The sequence below is a fragment of the Antechinus flavipes genome, chromosome 4, assembly GCF_016432865.1.
Source record: "Antechinus flavipes isolate AdamAnt ecotype Samford, QLD, Australia chromosome 4, AdamAnt_v2, whole genome shotgun sequence".
NCBI classification, from domain to species: domain Eukaryota; kingdom Metazoa; phylum Chordata; class Mammalia; order Dasyuromorphia; family Dasyuridae; genus Antechinus; species Antechinus flavipes.
This window is the reverse complement of record NC_067401.1, coordinates 461708065-461725507: the sequence shown is the minus strand read 5'-3', so window position 1 is coordinate 461725507 and position 17443 is coordinate 461708065. Positions and strand designations below refer to the sequence as shown.

The 17443-nt window shown below is 45.3% G+C and overlaps 1 protein-coding gene across 1 annotated transcript in view; it reads left to right on the top strand.

Annotated features, from left to right (window-relative positions):
• Positions 1–17443, top strand: part of AK4 (adenylate kinase 4) — a 76536-nt gene that overhangs the window by 38337 nt on the left and 20756 nt on the right. The window contains exon 4 of the mRNA XM_051999496.1: positions 4314–4433. Coding sequence (XP_051855456.1) covers positions 4314–4433 — 120 coding nt within the window. The remainder of the gene's footprint in view (positions 1–4313; positions 4434–17443) is intronic.

The following is a 17443-nucleotide window of genomic DNA, read 5'->3' as shown; positions in this document are numbered from 1 at the left end:
AAAGAAATCATAAAAATGGCGTAAAGACCCACATGTGCAAAAATGTTTGTGGCAGCCCTTTTTTGAATTAAAGCTTTTTATTTTCAAAACATATGTATGGATAATTTTCAGCATTCCCCCTTGCAAAATCTTGTGTTCTAATTTTTCCCTCCCTTTCCTCATCCCCTCCCCTAAATCATAAGCAATACAATATATGTTAAACATGTGCAGTTCTTCTCGATATTTTCATCATTCTCATGATACACTAGAAAAATCAGATCAAAAAGGAAAAAAATGAGAAAGAAAATAAATTGCAAGCAAATAGCAACAAAAAATGAAAATACTATGTTGTGATCCACACTCAGTCCCACAGGCCCCTCTCTGGATGCAAAACATTGGAATTGGCACCCATCATCTCATTGTTAATGTAGCAGCGCTTTTTGCAGTGGCGAGGAATTAGAAACTGAGAGGATGCTCATCAGTTGGGGACTGGCTGAATAAGTTACAGTATAAGAAGGTTATGGGATATCATTGCTCTAGAAGAAACAATCAGATGCAGGATGATTTGGAAAGGCCTGGAGAGACTTATAGGAACTGATGCTGAGGGAAGGGAGTAGAACCAGGAGATCATTGTACATGGCAACAAGAAGACTGTGTGATGATCAACTGTGAGGGATGTGGCCCTCTTCAACGATGAGATGATTCAGGCCACTGTCATTGGTCTTGTGACAAAGACAGCCATCTGCACCCAGAGAGAGGACTATGGGACCTGAGTGTAGATCACAACATAGCATTTTTACTCTTTTGTGGTTTGTTTGCATTTTATTTTCTTTCTCATTTTTTCCCTTTTGGATCTGATTTTTCTTGTGCAGCATGATAAATGGGGAAATATGTAGAAGAAGTGCATGTCTTTAACCTATGCTGGGTTACTTGTCATCTGGGGAGGGAGGGAGAACAATTTGGAACATGAAATTTTGCAAGGGTGAATGTTGAAAACTATCTTTGCATGGATTATGAAAACAAAAGGCTTTAATTAAAAACAAAAAAGAAATAAACTCTTTGAGGGCAGGAACTATAAAAAAAAATGAGAGGCTTATGCTAGAATGACTTTTGAAACTCTGTCTAGCTCTCCCCGCTCCTCTAATTTATCTGTGGGACTTTAGGGAAGGCTTTTCACTTGTCTGTCAAAGGCAGAAGTTGGACTGATCTTTGAGCTATGGAATGGCTCTAGATTCACGCTTCCAATGGAGGCTTGGATGATGTTTTGTCCCCAGGTGGACATGAACTTTGCTCAATTCAAACTGTAAGCCAGCTTCACATCAGTCATAGAATTGGCCAATAAGTGAGCATTTATTAAGCACCTACTGTGTGCTAGGCACTATGCTATGTGCTGGGGAAATATGTAAAAATCGAATCTTCCCTGAATTCTGTTTGATAAACCAGAAAATTCATTGATCCTGTTGATCAATCTGGCAAACACTGAATGCCTGTTATGTTCCCGGCCCCTTTCTGACATCCCTTTCTTTAGAAGCCTCTTGGACTTCAGGATTCAGTTAGAAATGTGGAATAACCATCTCCAGCATGACTCTTTTCCTTTTGCCCCGATCCCTCATTGTGAAAATTCCCCTCATTAAGGGAATTTGGGGGAGTAGAGAGAGTTGGCCCTGGAAGTCCTGCCCCTGACACACATTGTGGCGGCTATGTGACCTTGTGGGCAAATCACTGAATTGCTCGGTATTCTAGACCAGAAGTCTCAGAAAGGATGCTGATCTCTTCTCGTAAAATGATTTTCTTCACTGGGGAGTTCCTTTCTTATGCCTTTCTTCCTCTTTTCCTTCCTCTCTCCCTTCCCTCTGTCCTTTCTTCCTTCTTTCCCTCCCCCCTCCTTCCCTTCCTCTACTTTTTCCTTCCCTCCTTGTCTCCCTCCCTTTCTTTCCTCCTTCCCTCTCCGGTGCTGGTACCTTCTCTGTGTCGATCATCCCCAATCTATCCCATCTGCAACCCACATGCTCTTTGCATGTTGTCTCCGGCACCAGACCGTGAGCTCCTTGAAGGCAGGGATTGCCTTTTGCCCTTCCTTGTATTCCTTGTCTTCAGCACGGTACCTGGCACACAGTAAGCACTCAGTCGATGGCTGTTGACTGGCTTTCCACTGCAGCGCACAATCTCTGCCAAAGCCACAGCCTGCAGCACGGACTTATTCAGGGAAGAAAACCTTCCTGGAGATGTTTACTGTGGAAAAGCCAGATTTGGGTCTGAAGGGAAAACTGCTGTGTGTTTGCAGGAGGCCGAGAACAAGAACAACAACAGCCTTCCCAGGTGCATGACTCAGACTTAATTGCTACCATCCTTGGGCTAGGTTTGGACACTTAGTTTTTCCAAGAAAACCTTGGCTAAAGAGGGCCATGATTCCACATCCAAATTCCACAGCATATTTCCATGTTGGGAAAAGGTGCTTCCGGGGCTGCCTTCCCATCCTCTTGTGAAGTCCCCGGAGGCCGAGCCATCCCTCGCTTATTGCTGAGGCTCTTTGGTGGGGAGTCTGTAGGAGGTGCTGCCCATGGAACTTAGCCTGACCCGGAAGTCCAAAAAGACAAGGGTCTGCCTCCAGGCCTTTTCCAGGCTTTTTGTTTTTTGAGAGAACTTAATAGAAAGTCTGAGCCCCACCACTTAAGAGAAGAGTTGATACTGTCCTCCAGGTCTTTTCCAGGCTCCTCATCCTTAGCAGTGCGGGCCTTTTTGTCTTTTGGGAAAATGTAATAGAACTATCTGAGCAGCACCACTTAACAGAATAGCCGATCCCCTCGTCCTGATCTTTTCCAGATCTGCTCCAGATCTTTTTCTCTTTTGGGAGAATTTAATAGAGCTGCCTGAGCTACCTCACTCAAGAGATGAGTTGATAGTCTCCTCCAGCTGTTTCCAGTCTTTTTGTCTTTTGGGAGAACTTAACAGAACTGCCTGAGCTGTACCACTTAAGAGAATAGCTGATACTCTCTTCCCGATCTTTTCCAGATCTCCTCCAGATCTTTTTCTCTTTTTTGAGAAATTAATAGAACTGCTTGAGCTGTGTCACTTAAGAAAATAGCTGATACTCTCCTCCAGATCTCTCTCTCTCTTTCTTTCTTTCTTTCTATTTCATTTTTCCTTTTTCCTTTTTTATTTTTTTATTTATTTATTTTTCTTTTTCTCTTTTTTGAGAAATTCATAGAACTTCCTGAGCTGCACCATTTAAGAGAATAGCTGATACTCTCTTCCCGATCTTTTCCAGATCTCCTCCAGATCTTTTTCTCTTTTTTGAGAAATTAATAGAATTGCTTGAGCTGTGTCACTTAAGAGAATAGCTGATATTCTCTTCCCGATCTTTTCCAGATCTCCTCCAGATCTTTTTCTCTTTTTTGAGAAATTAATAGAATTGCTTGAGCTGTGTCACTTAAGAGAATAGCTGATACTCTCTTCCCGATCTTTTCCCGATCTCCTCCAGATCTTTTTCTCTTTTGGGAGAAATTAATAGAACTGCCTGAGCTTCCCCATTTAAGAGAAGAGCTGATACTTTCCTCCCTGGAAAGAACACAGTGTATCTTTTGTTAGGAAGTTTTTTTAAGAACTTAGTATCCAGATGGCTGCCGGTTTCAATGTTGCTAATAATTTGTCCAGGAAGTTCCCACTTAAGTTCTGTTAGAGATGACTTGATAAGATTAGGGCTCAATCAGTGTCCCTTCTTCAGCTCCCCTTCTGGCACCCTGAGACCCGTTGCTTAGGTGACATCTGGGGCAGCTAGGGGGCGCTACAGTGCACAGGCTGGAGACAGAAAGCCTCATCTTCCTAAGTTCAAATCTAGCCTCAGATACTTACTGGGTTGTGAATCTGGGCCAGTCACTTCATTCTACCTCAGTTTCCTCATCTGCAAAATGAACTGAAGCAAGAAATGGCAGCTATTCTAATAGCTTTACCAAGAAAGTGTAAATGGGGTCCTGGAGAGTCAGACATGACTGAAAAATGACTGAACAACAATGGGTCCCTTTCAACCCTCAATCTATTTAAAGTGTTTCTAAGACATAAGTCAACAGAGGAGCGGCCCGTGGCCTTGTGGACTCCTTCACCCCAGTGACTCCTCGGGCCAGAGCCTTCTCCCAGCAGTTTGGACATTAAAGACAATAAGTGCTGTCACGACTCATTTTAATTGTTTTACTACATTAACAAAGATCGCCTGTTGAATGGTTCCCATGGGAGGTGAGCATGGGATTGAAAGAGAAGATTGGAAAATGGCGGGAGAGAGGTTCTAGAAAGCTTTGAATGGACTTTCCCCTCTAACTCCCCGTTTTCTCTTTTCCCAGAGTTGGGCATTCTGGCCAAGCAGTACATACAGCAAGGGCTCTTGATTCCGGATCATGTGATCACCCGGCTAATGATGAGCGAGCTGGAGTCCAGACGCGTCCAGCCGTGGTTGCTTGATGGTGAGTGGGGCGAGGGCAGCCTGACTTTCTCAAGAGAGCCCGGCGGAGGGGCTTCTTTGTATCTCCTTGTAAAGTCTTGTGCATTTGAAAATACAACCTCAAAATGTTTCAGTGATTTAATGGTTAAAGGGGGGGCGGGGAGTGGACAGCTCCAGTGGCATTCAGCTCCATCCCTGCCTCCAGCTTAGCGCTTCAGGAACCTTGGTGAAACGAGGCCTTTGCCATATGGTCATAGAGCCGAGCAGCCCCTTCCTGTCGTTCCTAATGCTCACCTCGGAGACCGTCTCCGATCCGTCCTTTCTTTGGCTTGTTTGTACACAGTTATTTGCATGCTGGCCTCCCCCGGAAGTTGCCGTCCTTCCAGGGCAGGCCACAGGTTTCTGCCTGTGCCCCTCACATGGCATATTGCCTGGCACATGATAGGTGCTTCACAGCTGCCTATTGAATTGAATAACTGCAGAAGGAAGGCTTTTAAACTTTTAACATTTTATAGATGTTGATGCTCATGTCCTCAGCTGCAGCTTTTCTCAAAGGGCTTCATGTATTTCTCTGTGAGGTCTGTGGGGGGGATGGTCTCCATGTTCTTTCCCGGTTCTCCTTGTGCAGGTGACAGACATGACAGGTGTGTATGCACGTGGACACAAAACATGTGTGTGTAAATATACACCTATACTTAGTGTCGCAATGTCACAATATATAGATACATGTATATGCTGTGTGTGTGTGTGTGTGTGTGTGTGTGTGTGTGTCTAAGGTGGTTAAACAAGGGAAGGTCAAGAAAAGAGTCCAAACTAGAGCTAGAAATTTCCATGATCCAGATGGCTCTGAAGCCAGACAGCCAGCAAGTGGCCAGGGAGTGGAAGAGACGAGAGTCCAGAAAAGACCATTCGGGTCTTGAGGGGTGGGGGTGCTTCACAAGGCACGTGTGGGGCCTTGAGCTAGAAACAAGCTGCCTTCGCTCTGCCCATTCGGCGTCGTTAACGAACCGACCCTCGTCATGATTAAGAAGAGGGTGTCTGTTGGCAGTTTGGTGTAAATTTAAATCCGAGATTTCACATTCTCTCTGTTAAAACTCCTGAGTGCTATGGAGGAGGATGAAGATGTAAATGGGAAATATGCAACAAATTAAGTAGAAATACAAGACAGCCATAATGTGAGTTTGGGGTTTTCTCCATCAGTATGGCAGGAAGAGAACCATTTCCGTTGGCTCAATCTGTTAGGGCTTAAAGCTACACTGAGTCTTAGAGGAGTGGAAATGTCACACAAAGGACCTTGGACATGTACCTACCGATGGACATATACACACAAGGACACATAAACACGCCCGTGTGGCATATTGACGCCAATTGGCTTTTCCTCCACCCACATTTCCCAATGTTAAATGGAGCGAGAGTGTCCCCCTGGAAGCCGGGAAGATCCAGGTTGCAGCCCGGCTTGTGTGACACATATCCGAAGTTTCATTCCGGATGAGTCACGTGAGCCCTTAGAGTTCCAGTTCTTTCTCTTAAAAGTTGCAGAGAAGATGTCCACTGGCCTCTGTAAGAAAGAGTTTCCTCCTTGGGGAAGTCCCTTAAACCTTTAACAAATCTGGCTCACTTTCCATTTCTCGCCTTTCCTCTTCCCAGAGGCCTTCGCTTATAACAAAGAATGACAAAGGTAAAAAAAGAATCCACAACAACAAATGTATATTTGCAAAATTTAATGATAGATGTAATATTCTGTACCCATTGTTCCCTGCTTCTTTGGAGTATTCTTTGTAGAGACTGGACTCCAGTATATGCAAATTCTCATTGCCTTTTGGTTTATTTGGTATGGCAGGATGGATAGAACCCCGGATTTGGGGAGACAGAGCCACTCTGTGACTTTCTGCCTATAGAGGTACCTAGCAGAAAGGGAATACTCCAGCAAAGTACTCGAGTAGTGCTTAATCGGTGCACAGAGGAAATAGTACATCAGTGCACGTTGGGGATGCTTAGTACATATAGGAAGTGCTTAATCAGTGAACATAGGGAGTGCTTAATCAGTGTCATAGGAAGTGTTTAAACGATGCACATTGGAAGTACTTAATCAGTGCACATAGGAAATGCTGAATTGGCACACATAGGAAGTGTTTAAGCAATGCATATAGGAAGTGCTCAATCAGTGCACATAGGAGGTGCTTAATGCATATAGGAAATGTTTAATCAATGAATATAGGGAGTGCTTAATCCTTGCACATGAGAGGTGCTTAATCAGTGCACAGAGGAAGTGTTTAATGCATATAGGAAGTGCTTAATCAATGAACATAGGGAGTGCTTAATCCTTGCACATGAGAAGTGCTTAATCAGTGCACAGAGGAAGTGTTTAATGCATATAGGAAGTGCTCAATCAGTGCACATAGGAAGTGCTGAATTGGCACACATAGGAAGTGTTTAAGCAATGCACATAGGAAGTGCTCAATCAGTGCACATAGGAAGTGTTTAATGCATATAGGAAGTGCTTAATCAATGAATATAGGGAGTGCTTAATCCTTGCACATGAGAGGTGCTTAATCAGTGCACAGAGGAAGTGTTTAATGCATATAGGAAGTGCTCAATCAGTGCACATAGGGAGTGCTTAATCCTTGCACATGAGAAGTGCTTAATCAGTGCACAGAGGAAGTGTTTAATGCATATAGGAAGTGCTCAATCAGTGCACATAGGAAGTGCTGAATTGGCACACATAGGAAGTGTTTAAGCAATGCACATAGGAAGTGCTCAATCAGTGCACATAGGAAGTGTTTAATGCATATAGGAAGTGCTTAATCAGTGAACATAGGGAGTGCTTAATCAGTGTCATAGGAAGTGTTTAAACGATGCACATTGGAAGTACTTAATCAGTGCACATAGGAAATGCTGAATTGGCACACATAGGAAGTGTTTAAGCAATGCATATAGGAAGTGCTCAATCAGTGCACATAGGAAGTGTTTATGCATATAGGAAGTGCTTAATCAATGAACATAGGGAGTGCTTAATCCTTGCACATGAGAAGTGCTTAATCAATGAACATAGGGAGTGCTTAATCCTTGCACATGAGAAGTGCTTAATCAATGAACATAGGGAGTGCTTAATCCTTGCACATGAGAAGTGCTTAATCAATGCACAGAAGTGTTTAATGCATATAGGAAGTACTTAACAGAGAACATAGAGAGTGCTTAATCAGTGTCATAGGAAGTGTTTAAACAATGCATGTTGGAAGTACTTAATCTGTACACATAGGAAGTGCTGAATTGGCACACACAGGAAGTGTTTGAACAATGCACATTGGAAGTATTTAATCAGTGCACATAGGAAGTGCTCAATCAGTGCACAAAGTGCTTAATGCATATAGGAAGTGCTTAATAAGTGAACATAGGAAGTATTTAGTCAATGCATATAAGAAGTGCTTTATCATTGCACAAAGAAATGCTTAGTCAGGACTTGTTTACTGACTGGCTGACCATATGATCTTTTTCTGTAAGAAGCTTTATCTTTCGGGGCCTCAGTTTCCTGTTCTGTGTAAGGAGGAGGTTGGAGTCAGTGGATCCTGAGTCCTGTCCAGCCCCAAAGAGATAATCGGATGCCGCTGTGGTTCCTTGGATGGCATTTTGGCCCGAATGCCACCTCCTGTGAGATGCCCATCGAGAATCCCCTCCCTCCCCCCCGCTGACGAGTTCCCTCCGTGACTTTGTTATTCCATGTACGCGTGGTGTGATGGGAAAGAGCCGCGGGCTCCTGCTTCCTCTCGTTATAATCTTGGGAAGCTCCCCTGGCCTCGGTTGCCTCCAGCTCTGGATGCAGGACCCCGTGCTCTTGTGCAGAGGCATCCTGGGTAACCAGCTTCAGAATCAGGAAGACCTCCGTGTGAGGTCCTGCCTTGGACACACTGTGAGCAGCACCTCTTAGGACCGCCCACTGCAGAGTGGGTGCAGATCTCCGTTGGGGAGGGGGGGTTGTTTATTCAGAGTTCCCAAGCCGGTGATTTGGCAGGTTCTTCCCCCACATATGATTGCATAAACACACACGTATCTATCCATGTTTATCCTTGTACATCCCGCCCCACTAGAGTAGCAGCTCTGTGCCTCAGTCTCCCCATAAAGCCAGCCCACGCTTGCAAGAATATGGCTAGTAACAATGGCCTCCCTGTTTCACCTGGAGAAGAACTCTCCATCTCCTGACCCAGGACAGCCATTGTCCTGGCTGTCCCCGTTATATCTGGTATCCTTCCCCTTCTCATCTCCCACTCCCTGCCTCAAGGCTCAGCTAAAGTCCCAACTTCAGAAAGAAGCCCTTTCTGGCGGTCCGTATCCTTGGGGCCTCCTTTGGGATGGTTCCCACATCATCCCATCTCCAGTTGGCTCGTCCATAGTGTCTTTCGAGTCTTCTTCCTCATTAGATTATAAAGCTCCTCGAGATCAGGAACTATCTCGGTCCATTGTGTCTCAAGCCTTTAGCCCAGCCCCTAGCGTAGAGTAGGTGTTTAATAAATGTTTGTGGATTGCTGGTTAGCAAGAGCTTAATAAATGCTCATTGATTTGATAGAGGAAGGAAATGTGCTGTCAGCTTCACTTGGTGCCTTTAATTAGATTTCATTAGGAAATCCGGGTGAATTCCTAGCCAATCCAACAGCAAACACTTATTAAACACCGACTATGTTCCAGGTGCTTACTATGAGTTTGAGAAACAAAAATGATTACGAAATAGTCCCTGAGGCACTTATATTCTACAAGGGGAGTCAGGGACAAAGTAACCACACGTAATTATGAAATGAGGGGTTTGGGGGAGAGGAAGACGATACCCACAATGGGCGAAACAGGGAGACCCCGTGCTGGTAATACGGGTTTGACTTGAGCTTTGAAGGAAATCAGGGCTTCCGCGAGGTGAGAGGGAGAAGAAAGAGCGTCCGGGTAGGAGCATCTTTATCCTAATAGGACTATTTTGACTTGACTCTTAAGACATTGTTATTAAGCAACCGGCAATTTTTATTTGAAAGATGCTAGAAAAACTAAATAGAATGCTACGTTTTTGTAGCCTTGAGCCTTGAAGATTATATATAAACCTGACTTGAGAAACGGAGGCTTCTGGGAACCAGTGACCATTGGGATTTTATTGAGGGGTGGGAGCTAAACTGAATCAAAGGAGATTGGTTGAAAGCCACTGTAATTAAAAAACAAACCAATAACTTCCTCCTGTTCCTGAGTTAGTGATGGAGTGACTTCCCGCTGGGAGCACCTCACTGGCTCGGGCCTAGGCGCTGACCTAGGTGCTGCTGCGTCGGCATTTGCTGGAGCCGTCCAACCTTCCCTGGATTCTTTGGGTTTAGTACGGTGGTCTGAAGGAGCAGGATGTTGGGGGGAGGGGAGTTGAGGGTTCCGGTGTGAGAAAGGACTGAACTTGGAGTTAGAATAGGATGATGATGATGATAATAGCATTTAAAGTTTGCAAAGTGCTTTCTTATTTGATCCTCCCAGTGATCCTGTGAGGTAGAGGCTATTATGTTATGTTCGTTGCAAATAAGGAAACTGAGGCAGACAGGTAAAATGACTTGCCACTAGTCATTTCTTAGCACTGAGCTTGGTTCACGGTAGGTGTTTAATAAGTGTTTTTTCATTCATGCTTTCAATCAGAGGAGTTAACGACACTTAGATCACATTAGGAATCAAGTCAGCATGTTTTCCTTCAGCACCATTATGTGTCTGGCCCTGTGGCTTATGGGTGCTGTATTAAACAAAAGGATATAAAGGAGGGTGGAAGCCAGGATCTGCCTCAAAGAGGGCAGGCTCACATGGGGAGACATTGTACAAACAGTTATGTACGAATCATTTATGAACGGGCAGCGAGGTGCACTGGACGGAGTGCTGGGCGTGCGGAGGACCTGAGCCGTGATGGCGGCAGCCTCGGGACGTATACAATGGAGACTAAGGGTGCTGGCCAGGTGGGGTCAGTAAGACTTGCTATCAGAGAGAGAGAGAGAGTTAAGGCTGACGCCGAGGGGGGCCTAGGAGCCTGGAGGATGGCGAGTCCCCCAAGCACGTTTGTGCTTGGCAATTTTTTTGGCAAAAGTCATGGCAAACTCACTTGATGTTTTAGTTTAGCGGCTCTTAGTAACCATCATTAGAAATCGGCCCAGGTAAGGCTTGAGGTCAGTCATAAACATTTTGTCTTGTTTTGGGCTTTCGGTGACTTTGGGGAAGCCCCTTAACCCGTGTACCTCAGTTTGCTCACTAGTCAATGGGATTGATAGATATTTGTAGAGATCTCCACACAAGGGGAAAGAATAGATTTTGAGTCAAAAGGCCTTGATTCAAATTCAGTCTTTGTCCCCTGTGACCTCTGTGACATTGAACAAATCATTTATTCTCCCCTGGCCTCAGCTTCTCATTTGTAAATTGTGAGGGATGGACCAGTGGTCTCTGATAGCTCTAAATTGATGCTCCAGTAATTACATGGCCTTTAAGATTCCTATCAGCCCTAACTCAGTCTTTGTACTTATCTATCTCCATCCATATCTATCATCTCTCTCATCTATCAATAATCTGTCTATCCCTCCATCTCTGTTATTCATCTGTCACATCTCTCTCACCCCTCTCTGTCTCTGTTTCTCTGTCTCCCTCCCTTCCTTTTTCTCCGTCTCTTCCCTCCTTCCCTTCCCCTCTGTCTCTGTAGCAAGTGCTCGCTCGCTCGCTCTCTCTCTCTCTCTCTCTCTCTCTCTCTCTCTCTCTCTCTCTCTGTCTCTCTCTCTCTCTCTCTCTCTCTCTCTCTCTCTCTCTCTCTCTGTCTCTGTCTCTGTCTCTGTCTCTGTCTCTCTCTTATACACCCCCCCCCATCCTGTACTACCTGCCCCACTGGGTGGTTGAAATCTAATCAGATAATATATGTAAAGGAGTGTGCTTTGCGTACTTGAAAGCCCTCCACAGAAGCGAGTATTATTAGCCTTCTTCCTGGCCCCCTTCAGAGTGATTGGATTGTTTCTAACCCTTTAAGGACCCCCCTCCCCGCTCCCCCATCCCCATGCTCCGTTCCTCGTGCTCTTCTCCAGACCGTAGGAGAGGGAACAGGATCCCAGATGTTTTTGCCTCCAAGGCCAGCCCTGTGCCAATACTGGGCAGAAGCCTCCTGCCTCTCTGAGGGGGAGAAGCCATTTATCTTGGATTAGTAACAGAAAGCGCATTCTTCCTTTATTTTTCCTCTCTGTAAGAGGCCTAAAGAGGAGAAGGGCAGTCCACAAAGAGGCTCCGGTCTGACCCAGATCCAGAATCAGGCGAACTTGGAGGCTCCTCGGATGGCGCTGCCCAATCAGAGGAAGGGCCTTGGCCAGTTTCAGGGCAACAGCAGAGGAAACGTGACACTTTTTGTCAAATGACGAACTCGCAGGAATGGTGAACTCAGGTCCTCCTGACTTCAGGCTGGTGCTCCATCCACTGCACCTTCTACCTGTCCTCCCCCCAATCAGGTTTTACAGGTGACCTTAGTCAACTTGCCTAGGGTCATCCAGTATTGTCAGAGGCAGGATTCAAATCTGGCTCTTTCCTCACGTCTTGCATTGAGTGTAAGTCTTTTTCTCTGAAGCTGCCCCCTCCCCATCCTCCCTGTTCCCAGTTCTGCCCTCTGAGGACGTGTACATCCAAAAAAATGGTCTCCCTCGCGCCACCTGTGACCACCTTTCTGCTTCCCACCGCCAACGTCTCCCGGCCTTCTTTCTTCCGCTCCGGATGGGCGTCCTCACTGGCGGTTCCCCAGGCGGCTTTATTGCCTAGACAGCCACTGAGTGAGGAAGGGCATCCACACTTAACTTTCTTTGAATGTTTAGGGGGTTTTTCTTTTCAGCTCTCAAAGCTGGACTGCCAGATGTGGGAAACCTGGGTTCGAATCCTGTCTCAGCTATTTCTTTGCTTAGTGACCTGCACTTAATATTCTAAGCCTTAGTTTCTTTATTTATAAGTAATAACGCTCATCTCACAGAATTGTTGCGAGGATCAAATGGGATGTGTGAGGCACCGTGCAAACAAAATATTAGGAAGCCAGTATTAAGTGCCTACTGTATACTAAGTGTGGGGAGATAAAGAAAGGTAAAAACAGACCTTGCTGGGAAAGTGCTTCTAGTTTAATGGAGGAGGCAGCACTGATTCACTGAATATATCCCTCGGTCTTGGAATCATGTAACAGCTAAAGGAAGTCATTCTTATTACAGTTTTTCTTTTTGTCTTTTAAGAATGATTTGATATTTTTAACCTGTTTAAATATATTGGATTATCTTCCCTCTGGGGAGGGGGTCACTGGTGAAAAATTATCCATGCGAATGTTTTGTTAATAAAAAGTTTTCATTTAAAAAAAAGAAAAAAATGAAAAATGATGATCAGGGAACAGCATGGATGGCAGATGGTGAGTTCAGAAAACATGGCAAGGGTCTGCCGTCCGTCCTGAACTTCGAGCAGACCTCTGGAGCTCGGAGCTGACTTTCCCATTTGGAGACACAATTTCACAGAAGTCACCTCCACGGAGGAGGAGCCGGGAGGCTCCATGTGAGCCTGGCGCAGGGATGCTATCTGTCTGTCTTCCTCGTCTGCATCCTGGCGGTGATGGAAAGCCTTGAGATAGCCATCACTCCTAGCAACCACTGCCCCGTGACTTGTGGCTCTCACAGAGATACACTATGGAGAAGGAATCGGGGGATCTGGGAATATGGAGTCCTGAAGCAGTAAGCCGGGATCCAAAGACCTGGTTTTTAAAAAAGCTTTGATAATTGCGTTTCAGTCTGATTTGTGGCTTTTGTAATTGAATTTTCTCATCTTCATTTAAAAGATATTATTCTAGCAAGGGGTCCACTGGTCTCCTCAGCCTGTTAAAGGGGCCCTGGACCTAAAAAAAAAAGGGTGAGAAGTCCTTGGAGGCGCCGGCCCTTGCCCCTGTTTAAAGGGGCAGGAAGAAGGGGGAGAGCGGCTCTCTGAGCAGATGATGCGGACAGTGGCGTGTGGGTTTCTGTAGCATCTGTTCCAGCAGAAGCCCGGCGTTGGGGAGCACTCGGAAGCTCTCGAGGCCGTCTCTAAAGTGCTGTATTGAACAAAGAAATGAAGCTTTTGTTAAGTGCTTACCGAGTAATCTGCAAAGCCTTCTGACGAGCCCTGGGAAAACCGGGAAGAGGGAGGCGGGCGGATTTCAGCTTCCAGGCCGATGGAAAGGTCCATGGGCCTTAGCGGGCGGCCTCAAAGCTGCTGGAAATGGACCTTCCTTGGTCTTGTCAATTAAACTTTGATTAAGTACCTACTATGTGCAGCCACTCTCGTAAGCCCTGGGAGGAAAGGCAGCAGACAGAGGGGGGTACCTGATCCCAAGGAGATCCAGACGAGGGAGAGACAACATGGAAACACTTAAGCACGATAAATAGGAGAAATAGGAAATAATCAGCAGTGGGAACAGGCTAGAGTCATTGACCTAGGCTTCCTGCAGGAGGGGGGATTGAAATTGGGATTTCAGGGAAGCCTGGAGACGACCATGAGGAGAGAGAACATTCCAGCCATGGGAGACGGCAGAGAAAGTGGCCAAAGCTGAGAGATGAAGGCTCTTGCTCTAGGAAAACCAAGAGGCTGTGAGTGTGTGTGTGTGTGTGTGTGTGTGTGTGATTGTGAGTGTGTGTGTGATTGTGAGTGTGTGTGTGTATAAGTGTGTGTGATTGTGAGTGTGAACATGTGTGTGTGTGTGAGCATGTGTCTGTATGTGAGCATGTGTATGTGTGTGAGCATGGATGAGTGTGTGTGTGATTGTGTGTGTGAGTAAGTGTGTGTGTTTAGTTTGAGAAGACTGGAAAGGTCTGAGGAGGGATTGGATTGTGGAGAGGCCAGTATCACAAAAACCCGGCGAGAAAAGGGTCTGCCAAGAAGCAGGGGACGGTGGCCGTCTTCAGAGGCTGCAGCAGCGAGGTCACAAAGGGTGGGGACTTGGAAAAGGGCTGGGTGCGGTGACTGTGGCAGCAGCTTCAGCGGGACGCTGAGTCAGAAGCCAGACTGAAGAGACTTCCGAGGAGAACGAGAAGAGGAAAAGCGGAGGCCTCCTGGTGATCCTCAGAGCCGTTAGCCGCAAAGGCGGGAAAGATGTGCTGAGCCGGGGGTCGGGGGAAGGAAGGATCGAGCCATGTTTTTGGAGAACGGGGGAGACACGGACACGCTTGTAGGGGGAGCAGCCAGGAGCGGACAAGGAAAGACTGAAGAAAGTGGGAGGGGTGATGGTGGAGGCCGGGAGGCGGCCGGACGGGCGGGCTTGTCTCGGCAAGGAGCAGGGCCGCCTCTTCTTGGAGACCAGGAGCGAAGGAGGAGGCGATGTGGGGAAGGGGAAGCTCTCGGCAAACGGTCGCTTTCTTCTTGCAGTTAATATGAGACACGGCTCTCAGTGAGAGGGCAGAGAGAGGGTGAGCCATGGGGGGTCCGAGGAGGGAAGACTTAGATAGGTGGCTCGGCGGCTTGATCTCCACCATTCTCATAATTAGAGTTCAGATCTGGTCTCAGATACTTACTAGCTACGTGACTATGGGCAAGTCTCTTCTGCCTCAGTTTCCTTACCTGTAAAATGGGTATAATAACCCACCTTTCAGGATTGTTGTAAGGATCGGATGATTTTATATTCCATTCTAAATCTTTCTCAGGAACCCAAATCAGACTCACTAGCCTATAGTTTATACTCTGTTCTCTTCCATTTTTAAAATGGAACATTTGTCTTCAATTTTGCGACATTTCTTCCTGTTCTCTTGTCTTTCAGGTATTGTTAAGAACAAATCCATAGTCCCATCTTCCTCGTAGCTAACACTCCTTTTCCCAACTCGGTGCTCTTCCAGTACAAAGCTCTTCCAGTCCCTTCATTCCTTGACCGCACTTCTTACTACCTCTCAGGAACCTTAGTTTCCTTTGGGATTTGGAACAAGTGCCCTTTTCTACATGAAGCCTTTCTTGATCCTTCCCACTTCTAGGGTCCTCTAAGTTATTTTAATACATATGTACACATACATACATACATATGTGTGTATATATATATAATGCTCTCTCAAGATACGTGTGTGTGTGTGTGTGTGTGTGTTGTGTATTATATATATATATATATAATGCTTTTTCAAGATATAATCACACAGGTTTCAGTGATCCTTTTAAATAGATTTTTAAAAAATCAAATTGCTTGCTATTTAAAACACACACACACACACACACACACACACACACACACACACACACACACACATATATACACACGCGCGCACACACACACACACACATATACACATATATATGAGAGACACTTATTTATCTTGGTATCAGTCAAGTTCTTTCATTGTACCCTTTACTACAAATCTCCCTTAAATTACTTTTTAAAAATCCCTCATCTGTTTGTAGAAATTTTCTCTTTGATGGAGCTTCTCTTTCAGGAAGTCCGCAACGTGACTCTATTTTGTTTGATATTTTTAAATGGGCAAGTAAACAAAAAGGTAAGCGGGGGAGAAAGCAAGTTAACAGCCCTCATCAACCCATCTGCTAAGTCTGTCAGTGTTCCATCCAAAGAAGGGAGGGAGACATCTTTTTCTCATTGCTTCTCTGAAACCAAGCTTGGTCATGACTTGGTCATAGCGTAATATTCAAATGTCATCAAATGAGCATCTTTAACTGAGCTCATTGCTTCATCCAGCTGCCGTGCAAACTGGGGAGATTTTGGTTTTTCAATTGATTTCAAAGCTCTTAAGACTTAATAATAATTCTTGTCACGGTATTATCTGCAGTTGGAACTCTATTAACTTGCCTTTTTTTCATTGTATCACTTGCCGTAGGCAACAACAGATAGTAAGTGTCTATACTTTTGAGTGTGACTTTTTATATTTCGTAATTCTTTTTTTTCCCTGAGGGAATTGGGGTTAAGCGACTTGCCCGGGGTCACACAGCTAGGAAATGTTAAGTGTCTGAGGCCAGATTTGAACTCAGGTCCTCCTGACTTCAGGGCTGGTGCTCTATCCACTGCACCATCTAACTGCTCCCCATTTATTCATTCTTTTTGCAACATTATATGAGACAAGAAAATCTTTTCATGTGGGAGATGACTTTTATTTCAAATTTTGGTTTTGCTTTTTATTAAAAGCATCAAATTTTCTCTGGAAAAATTGTCTTTCCACATGTACTGCATATATATATATACAGCTAATTTTTGTTTATTGTCATAGTTAGTGCAGTCATACAAAATCAATATGGTGCTTGTTTTTGTTCTCCATCAGCAACGGGACTTGTGAGTCCTGACTCCACGTAGCTCTGTCTTTCTCAGAAAGTTATCGTTGGGCCAGAAGTCACCGAGCAGAGCTCAGATGGCCACTTGTCGAGGGTATCGCAAAGGGGATCGTGGCTTCAGTCGGGCTGGGCCTTGAAGGCCTTTGCTCTGTTTCAAGCTAAGCCTCGGGTACCTTTGGATGATTCACTTCCTTGAACTTCATTTTCTTCCTCTGTAAGACAAATGGCTGATCAGGCTGACCTTTTAGATCCTTTTTAGCTTTAGACGTGATGAGCCAGGAAGGCTTAAATAAACATGTGGTGAAACAGAGACAGTTTGTCGGTAGGGAACAAATCAAGGGGCTGCCGGCCAAATGGAAAAGTCGGGATGCTCAGGGTGACGGGGATCACTGGCCGTTGCATACGGCATCTGTTGACATCTGGGACGCGGTGTGACTTGGCTCGTTCCCCACCCTTACAGCTTCTGCTAATAAAAACCAACTTTTAGATAGTTAGAAAAACATGAAGAATTCAGGTAGGTGGGGTAAGCTTGGGACCTGAGGAAGAGACGGTCAAAATAAAAGTCCTATGTCCACCATTAGGGATGATGATCGGTAGTAACTGTGAACAAAGATTGCTTGCCCTGATGCCATGGTCGAGAGAGAGTGAACGGGGGCTGGACCAAACCAGAGTGAAGAGAAAAGTCATTTTCAATGAAATCATTATTCTTCTCAGTAATAAAGTGCATCGATGTCTTTTATAATTCTAGCTTAGGCGTTTCTG